This window comes from Physella acuta, unplaced genomic scaffold (assembly GCF_028476545.2).
Source record: "Physella acuta isolate Inbredline_101_S28 unplaced genomic scaffold, ASM2847654v3 ptg000944l, whole genome shotgun sequence".
Classification (NCBI taxonomy): domain Eukaryota; kingdom Metazoa; phylum Mollusca; class Gastropoda; family Physidae; genus Physella; species Physella acuta.
Window position 1 is genome coordinate 196,377 of NW_026732461.1, and position 13,088 is coordinate 209,464.

Below are 13,088 nucleotides of genomic sequence, written 5' to 3' on the forward strand. Positions count from 1 at the left end.
TGAACTGATCAGATTTGGTGGGATTGACAGATTCACACTTATTATCTGCACAAGTTATTTTTAACTGGTCTGCATGTCTACGGACAATAAGTCCATCATTTGTTTTTACTTTATAAGACACAGGTCCTGTACATTGAACAATTTGACCTGGTATCCATTTTTCCTTTCTCCCATAATTTCTTAGATACACATTCTCATTAACACCAAATTCTCTTTCAATGGATGTTTGTCATGATTTAATGGAACTATTTTTGAATTGGCATCTGGAAGTATTATGCTGTTATTCAGATCCTTGACTGACATAGATTTCTTTGATTGATCAATTTTCTCAGGTAATCTGATAGTGCTTTTTAGTAACCAAAAATACTGTTTAAAAGTAATATCCTGGACCATATCACTTTGCAACTGTGATCCAGTATTTGAAGTGGGTGTATTAAATGGCAAAAATCTTTTTTTCTTTTGATGTTACCCTTTTAGTTTCTGTAAGTGCTAATGATGTTAGCAAAGTTGTTTGATGATCACATTCCTTCTTACTAATGTATTCTCTTTTAAAAGCATTTGAAATTGCCATATCACCATAATCATTTATTAAGTTACAAATACTTTGTTTAGGCAACTCTGACTGATAATGGACTACATCTTCTCCATCTTTTATATTATCTTCACAAAGGTTTTTATTTCTTATTTTATATGGCCTTAAGTCATCATTCACAGACTCTTCAGGCCAACCATTCTTACAGTACTCATATACTTTTATTAAGCACTCATCTTTTTGTGTTTCTCTCTTGACATCATTCACATTTATATTGGAGTTATCCATGATAGTGAAGAGAACAAATACATCTTCTGGTACATAGCTAAGGCTTTGGTTTTTTAAAGGTAATCGACTAAGACTATCTGCACTATTCTCAGATCCAGGTTTGTATTTCAATTCATAATTGTATGCAGTTAGTGTGATAGCCCATCTTTGAATTCTTGGTGAGGCATGCTCAGGTAGGGTTTTGTTTTCTCCAAATAAACCTAGCAATGGTTTATGATCTGTAAAGATGGTGAACTTCCTACCAAACAGAAACTTATGAAATTTCTTAACACCAAAAATGATGCCTAAGCCTTCCCTATCTAACTGAGAATAATTTTTCTCAGCCTGGTTCAAAGATCTACTGGCAAAAGCAATGGGTCTGTCACCCTTTTCATCTATGTGGGATAAGACTGCTCCTACATCATCAGGTGAAGCATCACATGTTAATATAAGTCTTTTCCCTGGGTCATAGTGAGTTAGTAAGGTGTCAGAAGACAAAGCTTCTTTTGCTGTATTAAAAGCAGCTTCTTGTTGTTTACCCCAGTGCCAAGTTGCATTTTTCTGTAGCAGCTTGTACAGTGGTGATAGTTTACCAGACAGATTCCCTATGAACTTTGCATAGTAATTTATCAAGCCCAAAAAAGATCTTAGTTGTTGGGTATTTTCAGGTTTGGGTGCTTCTTTAATGGCTTTTGTTTTCTCTGGTTGAGGTCTGATACCTTGCTTGCTTAATATATAACCAAGAAAACTAATTTCTGTCAGCATGAATTGACATTTATCTTTGTTTATCTTTAAACCTTTTTCACCAACTATTTTCAAGACTTTATCAAGTGTTTTAAGATGTTCAGTGTCATTCTTACCAGTTATGTACACATTGTCAAAGTACACACAAACATTTGGAATATCCTTAAAAATACTGTCCATGACAGCTTGGAAAATTCCAGGGCTGGATGATATACCAAAACATAGTCTTTCATATTGGTAGAGTCCTTTATGTGTGTTTATTGTTGTATAGACTTTTGAATCTGGACGCAGTTCTAGTTGAGTGTAAGCATGACTAAAGTCTAATTCAGTGAATTTGTCTCCTCCTGCCAAATTCAAAGAAATTTCCTCAATGTTAGGAATAGGGTACCTATTTAGCTCTATTTGCTTATTCAGTGTAGCTTTATAGTCTCCACAAATTCTTACAGAACCATCCTTCTTTAACACTGGCACAATGGGCGTTGCCCAGTCGGAATAGTCTACCTTCTTTATGATGCCATTAGATTCCAATCTACTTAGCTCATTTTCAATTTTATTCCTCATTGCATAAGGTGGAACTCTAGCTTTGCAGTATCTTGGATTTGTGTCTTTAATGCTTAACTTCACTGTTCTATCATTTAGTAATCCAGGATTACCAAAAACACATTTATTTTCAGATATAACTTTATCTATTGAAGTAAGACTAGATTCTCTTGCATTGTTCAATGAACATATACTCTCCCAATTTAACTTAAGATCAACTAACCAGTTCCTACCTAGTAATGGTGGTCCATTTCCTTCGACCACAAGAAGAGGAAGTTTAACACTTTGACCATTATAACTTACATGAACCATACACTCTCCTATTACCGGAACATTGTCACCAGTGTATGTTGTTAGACACTTGTGACATGGTTGTAGAGGCACTGATCCTCCTGTGACAGCGTCAAAGTCCTTCTTTGTGATGACTGTTAGAGATGCTCCAGTGTCAAGTTGGAAGCTGATGCTCTTACCGTTGATATAAACTAGTACATTGATGGGAGCATGACTTATTGATTTCACAGAGAACAGGTTGAAATCCGGCTGCGAATCAGTTTGAGCATTTTCACAGGTAGAGTGGTTCATTGGTTGGGTTAGGTAGTCTTGGTGAGAGTTAACATAGTGCTGCCTTTGGTTGCGGTACTGTCTTGACTGGCTAGATTTAGCAACAGACGAAGACTTTGCAAAGCAGGCCTTGGCAATGTGACCTTGCTTACTGCACTTATAACAAGTTGCTGACTTGAACTTGCATCGATGAGATGCATGGGGACCTTTGCATCGATGACATTTTTGATAATTATTATTAGATTTAGATCTAAGATTTTGAACGTGCAGGCTGTTTAGCATAAGTTGAAATGCTCTGATGGGGTTGGTGTTTGTTGACTAACCTGCTGTTTACTGCATGGATCCCTGAGGGCGTTAGAGATTTTGCCGCCTCAGGTGACTGCTGGAATGAAGTTGCAAGTTGTATTGCTTTTTCTAATGTTAGATCTGACTCGAGCAGTAACTTTCTTTGAAAATCAGGGCTGTTTACACCTGTCACAAACTTTTCACATAGTCTGTCAGACAGCGTATCGCCGAATTCACAAAATTCACTTAAATGACGTAAAGCAGCAACATATTCTGATATTGACTCGTTTGGTTGACGAGTCCTACCGTCAAATCTAGCTCTACATAGAAACTTTGATGGGGTAGGCGCGTGGTGGTCTGTTAGCAATTTGCTCAGCTCGTTAAAGCTCTTGGTAGTTAGACTAGCTGGTGCGCATAAGTCCTTTAGTAGCCTAAATTGTTGAGGCCCTATGACTGTTAACAAAACAGCTCTCTTTTTGGCTTCTATCGTCACGTCGTTAGCTTCAAGGTAAAAGCTTAACCTATCTAGATAATCATGGATGGTTTCATCATTCGAATCAAATTCTTTTATTTGGCCATACAGCGCCATTATTCTAGAAATACTTAGCCAATATGCTCTAGCAAACCTCTTTTTGAGTAAGTAGGTGCTCTTTCTAGTGGATTATTTATCCTCGTCGCCGGATGTAATGGATTGACGATAGAAGCATGTGGTTGTATATAAAACGTTTATTGGCCTCCAACTACATGATGATAACGAGAGAGAGTGGAAGTGACGAGAGATAAAGATATATATACATGTAAGGGACATCACTCAAGATAACAGTATAAATATAATACTAATACAAGAAGAGTGAGTTCCCTTGACTTCACAAGTCTCACTATATTACATCAATGTTTTTGAAAGCCTAAGCGAAGCTGGGCAGCATGCCTAGTATTTTCATAAATAAACATTAATGTAAAAAAATCAGGTTTGAAGCTGACGTTCATCGTCTCTTAAATACGTGTCTCGAACTTATAGGCCTATCTGTTTTATTTTTTACTTTTCAAACAAAAAGCCTTAACAGAAACAAGCAACGTTTCAAAAGCACTTCTAAGTAAACAAATTATTTGTTAATCAGTGTCTTTATGTTAATACGACATTGATAAGCAGCTTAAAAATACCATAGATATCGTTATAAATATTAATTCGCGTTGAAAAGAAAAAAAAACGCTTCACTGTACATGTTTTAGACACCAATGGAAAAATATAAGGCCCCACGCGGATGGTTGGCCATAGGCCCCGCGTACCCCTAATGCCGGCTCTGATCATGCATATCATACATTTCAGAGCTCGCCTTTAAGCAACAGATCTTCATTGTTGAAAATTAAACATTATCAAAATTTTAACATTGCTAAACATTATCAAAATTTTAACATTGTATTGAGCTGTTAAAGGCTCAATTTGTTTATGAATTACTGTGTGGTTTGTGGGTTGTACAAAATGGTTCATGTCAAGCCTGGTCATGCGATTCATTTGTCTGGAGCCAATATTTTGGAGTCACTTTGTTTGGAGTCCACATTTCGGGAGCACATGTGTCGAGAGCCAATACGTAGGGAACCCATTTGTCGGGAGCCTATATGTCGCGAGTCAATATGTCTGGACCTATTTGACGGGATCCAATATGTCGGGACCCCATATGACGGGGCTATTTTGACTGCGTCTTTTTGTCGGGAGTCGACCTGACGGGGCCGTTTTGTCCCTGACCCTTTGACGGTGCGCCAGTAAATCAGTATATCAAATATCAAGGCTTGTAGCCGCTAAAATAGAATTTCTTAAGGGGATATGCGCGATAAAAAACCACAAAATTTCTTGTTTTTCGTCATGATGGGTTTCTTGCACTTTTGCATACTTTGTCCATTTTTTTGCATTAGGAAAATAATAACTTAAAGGAGAAAAAAAATTTAGGTGTTTAAATTACCATTTTTATGACCCTGTTAATTAAAAATAATCAATTTTTCCCAATCTTACATGCTCTCTATGAAAAGTTGTATATCCCTCATCATATTATATTTGGCATCATTGGAAAGCTGGATTTCTCCTTTATTTGATAATCTTAATTTCCATAATCTCGGAAACACCCAAAGCTTACAATCTACTTTGCAGTTTACCCAGATATGGTATTTTCGTGACCTACTTTTCGTTACTTTTGGCTGTTTTTCTCACTTCGAATGTTTTTAACACTATAAAGCCTACTACTTTTTTATTTATTAAACAATCGCAACCATATTTTCCATAATTGTTCTTCGTGCAAAAATACAACTTTTGTCACGAGGGAATTGTGATGTCTTACATAGAAAAAAGTATTTAGTAATTAATATGCAAATTTTGAAAATTTTGAACACTAAAAATGGTACGATTTTGTAGACTTTGTAAAATTCTTACTAGTAGCTATTTCAAAAAGTTTTCGTGACAAAAGTTTAAATATATCCTGAAATATAAGCAGTTTAAATTTGATAGCTTTAGGTGCATAAATAAAAAAGCCTTAGCATTTTTAAAAGTACCAAAAAATTCAAAATGGCGAAGGCTTTTTCGGGTTTCCATGACAACCAAAATTGTTTTCAACCCTTATTTTGCTGTTTAATACTTACTTTTATATGCCAAACATGATGAAATTATTCAAAATGCTTTAGATATTAGATTGTAAAAAATAGGAAAAAACATAGCATATCCCCTTAACTTTAACTGTTTATTATTCAAAACTGCAGCTTTTATTTTTTTCTCCTTTTGCCGTCCTCGTTGATACGCCTCTGATATTTAGAGTAGTGTTTTTATGTGAGGATTTTTAAGTTGTTGATTGAAATTCGAAACTTAATGATGATGACTCAGCTTAAAATGACAACAATGATGCATCTAAAATGTTTTAAATGACGAGTAAGTGTGGAGTATCTAGATCTAGACTCTAGATCATAGATAGATTCATAGATCATAGATCTTAGATCTAGAATCTAGATCTAGATAAATGAAAATAAAAGTTGTTTTGTTTATAATTTAGATCTTATTGGTATATCTAACAAGATTTAATCTAGAATCTAGATTTCTAAATCTAGATCTAGATCTAGCTAGATGATCTAGCTGTTTATGTCAATCATGTGTCACATAATGATTAATAGGGGCCTATAATATATTATATTAATATTAATTAATAATAATATGTGAATGTGATGCTCGCAAATACTGCTGTTTATTACAATTTATATTAGACTAGTGTTTATTGTTTAAAGTTTAGGATAGTTTAGGTAATCGATCGTTTTAGTTTGTACGGTTTTAGGTACGAAAAATCGCCCGCGACTTGTGATGTGAAAAACAGGTGACTCCTTAAATTTTAATAATAATTTATTAATTAGATCTAGATTAGATGTTCTAGATCTATTTCAGATTTCACATTTTGAGGAGGATTTATGTTTTTTAAAATACAAAAATGTTTCCTTGTTTCATGTACCTGTTTTTAAACAATTGAATTAAAGTAAAACTTTTCAGTAATAAATAAAGACTAGCGATGTTTCCAACAGATGCAACAACGTTCATTTACTATAGCAGCCATCTTGTTTAAGTTTTATTTTTATAAACTTATAACGCGAGATTCAGGGGGAAGCCACTCTATTTTACAAATGGCTGCTGTTTATATAGCAAATCTTGCTCAAAGACACTGCTGTTTAAAGTTAATTTCTGGCCTATAGGCTATTGAATCAAATATTGATATATTTAGTATTATTTAGCCATTGATTTGGTTTAATATTCATTTATCTAGGCTATAATATTTGACACAAACATATTACTTATCACAATACACTTCTATTAAAGCCTTGACTATGAGGTAACGTTTTCGTACATTATTAGCCGCGGCGATTTTACGTACCCAAAACGATAGATTACCAAAGTTTAAAGTTAATGGACACCAGTGAGTTGACGATTTAATATTTTTAGAATCAATGCTATAAAAGTTGCAGATCCGAGAACTTGAAAATAATTTGTTGAGATTTTTTTAAGGCTACATTAAAAAATTTCTATTTATTAGGCCTAGTATTTATTTTCATCAAGCCTAAGTTATAACTGATGTTTCACTTTCGTAAGACAAACATTGATTGGCTGTACAGGAACTCCATGATTGATTTCTGACAGCCCCACTTTATAGTTTTTTTGTTTACAAAACTTTGCAGATCAAGCTTTTAAATAACAATGCAAATTTAAACCCCATGACCTAGTTTTTCTTTTTATAGCTTACAATGTGTACAATAAAATTTATGGCGGCCTATTGAATATCAGGATGCAATTGTTTATGTGGCCATTACATGTGAAAACCAAATTGTTTTTGCTTTTTTTTTTTATTTTATTTAGTTACCGAAAATATTAAAAACATCAAATACATCCAATCTTTAGTAAAGTCCGAAAAAACCAGACAGACAGGATTTTATAGTCATATTGTACGCCGTGCATGATTTTTAAATTAATTTATGGGCCTCTCAAATACCTTTGAGACTTTTCTCACTGGCGACCATTTCTGGACTAGGGCCTAGACTGTATCTATTTGTCCATAATCTATCGTTTTAGGTACGTAAAAATCGCCAGCGGCTAGTAATGTACGAAAAAGTTACCTCATTGTCAAAGCTTTAATAGAAGTATATTGTGATATATTTGTGTCAAATATTATAGATAAATGATTATGCGCCATTGAGGCCATTGACCCCGATTTCAGCCTGCTTTATTATTTGGATTTGCTTCCATAGCCTTTGTCCAACCAAGTACAAACTACAAGGCAACAGTTGTTTCATTTTGGAGTTGTCTCTCCTAGAAGAGTGGCTGTCTCCAGCTAACAAGCCTCATCTGCCCGAGGGTTCGAACTCGAGACTTTTCTGTTTAGAAACCATGAGCTTTACCGCCTCGACCACGCTGACCCCTATAAATCTTTCTGAAAATGTAAAATAATTTTAAAAATTTGATGAGTCACCCTTTTTTCACATTACTAGCCTTGGCAGATTTTACGTACCTAAAACGATAGATTACCGTAATAAGTAACTTTTATTATGTACTTTTATTTTCAATAGTTTATGTAAAATGGAAAACTTCAGTAGAGACCTTCTTTTAAAAAAGCTTAGGGATCGCTTGAATTCTGAAAAAATTAAATTGTGGTTGCCTCCATTCACAACTGAAGATAAACAGAAAGGAGAAATACCTGAGGTAATCATAATTTCATCTATATACTACTAAAACTCAACTTTGTTTACCATGTTTGAATATTTATTTATTTTTTTTTTTTTTTTTTGTTTGTCTGATTTGCTATGGAGAGAATTGTCTAGTGACAATTTAAGCGCTATTTCCTTATGTTATCCATAACAAATTTAAATCACTTGGAAAAAAAACGAGCAACGCGTAGCTCACCTCTCTCTCTCTCTTGCCGCGCGCAGTGACGCGAACGATCCCACGTCGCGATAGGCTAGCCTCCCGTATCAGTCGAAAAAAAAAAATCCTTTCGAACCTCCGCTCATTCGCTATGGTAAAATCCTTTCGAACCTCAGCTTTGCGCTAAAAACCTACACGACGCTCAGTTTAAATTTTCTTAATTAATTTTTTGTGACCGAACGAAAGGATATTTTTGAAAACTTGCTTCGGCAATATTGGTCTAAATTATGGCAGGAATCGATTGGTAAATGTTTCAAGTCGCTAAGTGGTCTGGTTGTTGAGATATGGAGCAAAAAAACTGCATTTGTTCGAGGTTTTTTGGCTTTTCCGGGAATTCCAGGAAGGAATTCCGGAATTTTTTTTTGCCCACAATCATCCTTGGAACTTGCTTAACATATTTGCTTTTGGAACTAGTCCTCGATATTGCTTCGTTGAGGAGGAGATACCACTTAAAGCTGCGGACACACATCCATACATCCATCCATCCAGAAATGACGCATTATTAAATGCAATTTTTCTTTTTTTGAAATTGCGCTAAAAACCAATAGCAAATGACGTAATTGTCAATCTCACGTGCGTTATGGACCAAATACACATTGGCTGTATCAGATGGGTGAGGCTGTAGACAGAACTTTTTGATGTCATTCTTGACGTGGCTGTCTGGTTATTTATGTCGATAGAGGTTGGGGTAAAATTCGCATTAATTACAAGACGTCATCAGTGGGCTACCGCTAGGCTGTGTAATTAAAAAAAAAAAATTAAATCCTAACATTACCAGCTCATAAGCATCGCCGATTGTCTTCTTAAAAAAGGAAAGAATTTGCGCCGACGTAAATTTTTTTTTTGTATTTATCAAAAGAAAAGAAAAATAATTTGAAGGACTATGACTGTGCTGTTTTCACTCAACTTTACGGACAATTTTTACCACCGTAAGACCTACGACACGAGACCACGCGCGAGCACAGTAGTGTCTCACGGTCAAGACAGTTCTACAAACGCTGTGTATCTAATTTTAACGTGGTTATCTTTAATTAGTTTTTGTTTATTAACATAATAAACAAAAACTAGATCTGCATCGTTTTAGGTCATTGAACAAAATATGTAGATCTGCTATAATTTAGTTACACCATCTAGCAGGGTCTAGATCTAATTGCTTTTTACTGTGGTAAAACGTCCTTGAAATGTTTAAGAAGCCTCGAATTACCGTGTTTGAGAAAATTGCCGCTGTCACTGCCCCCTCCCATCTGCTTGTAAAAAAAATCCGCTTTTCACTTTGTCGGGCGGCTACATCTCTGACATGAGTATTACTAGCGGAGTTACTTGGGAAATTGTTTAAAAACAACTTAATTCTGTTATTCCGCAATATGAACTAACTTAAAAGTTCCATGATATTTCTTTACGTCATCATGTATATCATAGGTGGGGACATTGGGGTCGTCGAAAAATGACGTCACACTCGTAGGGGGAGGGGGGGGGGTCCGTAATCGTGTGACGGTGTGTGATGAGGGGATGAGGGGGGGGGGGGTCAGATGGTGTGACATCACACTTTTGCATTATTAAAAGGCAATGTTAGAAAACGAATTTTAGCATTTTAGAAAACTGTTTTAATAAATTGTAAAAGGAATTGATTAAAATACTCTAATTTGACAGAGCAGACAAGATTTTGGGGAAAAAATTGTATTTTAAGAAAAATTCAACTGCAATTATGAGGGGGGGGGGGGTTATAGGCTGAGGTGTGACGTCATTTTAGAGGGCGGGGCCTGGCTTTTTGTGATGTGTGACGGAGGGGGGGGGGGAGGTAATAATCTTTTAAAAAGCGTGAGGTCATTTATGACATTAAGCAGGATAATTTCTACAAGCATAGCTAGGTTTTTTTTTGTTTCTATATGTGTCCAGAGTCCTTTTTAAAGGAATATGTGTGCAGAGTCCTTTTTAAAGGACTATCAGACAGACGAACCAATGCTTCCTTTTATGTATAATGACCTGATTCTGATTATCACTTGACATTGACAAGTCATTCAATTGAAGTTGGGTTTGTTGCTGACTCTCTAATAAAGTCTCTAGAAAAAATAAAAAAAGCAAGTGAGCTTCAAATTCTCGATTTCAAATCTGATTGTAAGACAACTTTGATAGGATTTTCATCAAATTTTTTGTTGAAATCTCCATTACTTTAGTCATTAGTGAGAGACTTAGCCTAATGCAAATGTTTAAAAATAGAGCCAGTTCACCAAAAAAATGGAGGGAATTCTTCACATCCTAGTCAACAAATGGAAACTGAAATCAGCTGAGTGTGACCAAGTTCTGTTTCAATTTTCAACATTCATAGATACATGTACTCTAAATGGTTGTCTATCTAAATCTAATTGAGAACATGATAGGCTGGACATTTTTTTCATAGAACAGCTTGGTAGCAAAATTTCTTATGTGAACATTTGGAAAATTGTTAGAGATCTATTGCTTCTGTCACATGGTCAAGCCAGTGTTGAAAGAGGTTTTTCTGAAAATAGAAGTTGGAGGAGTGTCATTTGACACCAAAGATACTGATTGAAAAAGGGATTATGCTGGACTCTCAGACAATCTCCTGACTTAGATAATTTCGTAATAACACCAAAATTATTTTAAAAATTGTGTGTGCAAAAAACATACATAACCCTCATTGTAATGCCCGTTAGTGGTAGTTTTTACCTTGAAATCAGAGTTTCTTCCAGGCATCTCTTCGGGGGGGCTTTGCCCCCCGAAAAATTTTTACCGCCCCCCCCGAACGAAATGAAATTTATATAATTTATATAGAAAATATATATTTTTAACAGTGTCCGCCCCCCCGAAAATTTCAAGTGCCCCCCCGGAGAGAAGAGTCTGGAAGAAACACTGCTTGAAATTCCCCCCAAAATCACCTTGAAAACCTTGAAAAACCCTTGAATTTTCTTTTGGGATTTGGCTATGGACCCTGGTCACTAGACTTAACGTAAATTCTAGATCTAGACTTAATGTAAATTCTACATCTAGATTCTAGAATCTATTTCAGGCCTTAATTATTTTATATAAATGTTTGTTTAGCTTCAATGATCATCTTATTTGAGAATGCATAGATCTAGGTCCAATTTATCTATCTTAGGATCTAGATCTAGAATCTAGATCTATCTAAAATTTAGATCTAATCTAGATTCTAGATGTGGAAATCTAGACTCAACGTAAATTCTAAATCTAGAACCTAGAATCTATATACTAAACTATTTTAGGCCTTAATTATTTTATATAAATCTTTGTTTAGCTATGGAATATGCTGATTTGGAAATGCTCGATCTAGGGCCTATTTTGCGTAACTTAAGATTCATACGCGGCTTCTATACCGCTAATTTTGCAAAATTATAAACTTAACGTAAATTCAAGATCTAGCTCTATCTAGATATACTAAACTATTTCAGGCCTTAATATTTACTTTATATAAATCTTTCTTTGTTTAGCTATGGAATAGGCTAATTTGGGATAATATTAAATTTGAAATGCTCGATCTAGGGCCTATTTGCATAACTTAAGTTTCATACAAGGATTCTATACCGCTAATCTTGCTTATAATTTTAACAGGACACGGGGCAGGTGAAGTAGAGTTCACATGTTTGTGTGTTCTTGGCATATGAAGGGATAGTGTGGTCAAACCCGAAATAGGTGTTTTTAAAAGACAAAAACCTCTGAGGTGTGAACTCTATTTGAATGTGGGGTCTGGTTTTTTGTGACGATACGTGACAGACGTGATATTTTTTATGGATGAACCCCGAAACCCACAGTTATCCAAGGGATGACGGGTAGTCTAGTGTTGTCTATAAGTGAGTAACATTGTCCTTAGTCTCTTAAAAGTCTTAGACTTTATCAAATCACATAAAAAAATTGTATGTAATTCTTTTACCTAAATTAATTTTTAAATAAAACAAATATAAAAGCAACAAGCATTTAAATGCACTGAAAATAAGAAAATAAAACTAATTTGCTTTCTTCACTGAAAGCTTTTGTGGCTAAAATATGTAAAAGATATCATGAGCAACCAAATCTTTTATTAAAGAAAGCAAAATAATCAATACGACTAAAAATATTTGCTTTAAAACACCATCAGCAGCTCGCAGGAAAGCTACTGCTCCTAATCACAATAGTTTCAAATTGCTTAAAAACTTTATTATCTGCCCCTAATAGCCTTAACTATTAACATTTTTGTGAACCATAGCTCACCTAACTGGTGATAGCGTCTAGCTAGTTATCTCCCCTTCTGTTATTAATACTAATAGTTTCGCTGTCTGTCTATCTATCTATCTATCTGACAAGAACGCTCTAGAGAAAACACAAGCAAATTAAAAACATGCATAGTAATTCGAAAAACGAAGTATGATGTCGTCACATTTAGCATAGAGTAGAAAATAATCTCAAGCCGGAGAGTGCACACAGTAATATGACGTCATTGATTCCCGAGTAAACATTGAATAAAAAGGAAATTTTGTCTAATCTAAGTGGTTTGCGTGAAGAGTTTCTTTCATACAATTCTTTGGGTAGGGGCAAAGCCCCACCCCCGCGTAAGAACGTCTGAGCCCCCCCCCCCCTCCCCAACTCAAAAGAAATTTCCTCATCGATACTCTATAATAAAATTACCGCCTAATTAATGTGTCTAATCTAAAAAGTGGTTTTCTCGCAATTTCTTTAATGCAATTCTTCGGGTAGTGGCTAAGCGCGACACCA

The 13,088-nt window shown here is 35.1% G+C and overlaps 1 protein-coding gene across 5 annotated transcripts in view; it reads left to right on the top strand.

Moving 5' to 3' along the window:
- The first annotated feature begins 5,704 nt into the window (after positions 1–5,704).
- Positions 5,705–13,088, top strand: part of LOC131953742 (NEDD8 ultimate buster 1) — a 36,017-nt gene continuing 28,633 nt past the window's right edge. The window contains exons 1-2 of one of the 5 annotated variants that reach the window (XM_059317083.1): positions 5,705–5,840; positions 8,012–8,144. In XM_059317083.1, the coding sequence (XP_059173066.1) occupies positions 8,022–8,144 (123 nt within the window). In that variant the 5' untranslated portion in view covers positions 5,705–5,840; positions 8,012–8,021. Of the gene's footprint in view, positions 5,841–5,912; positions 5,971–6,562; positions 6,628–6,655; positions 6,675–7,864; positions 7,884–8,011; positions 8,145–13,088 lie in introns of those variants that run through there. The other 4 variants (XM_059317084.1, XM_059317081.1, XM_059317086.1 and 1 more) reach the window with 4 other exon arrangements.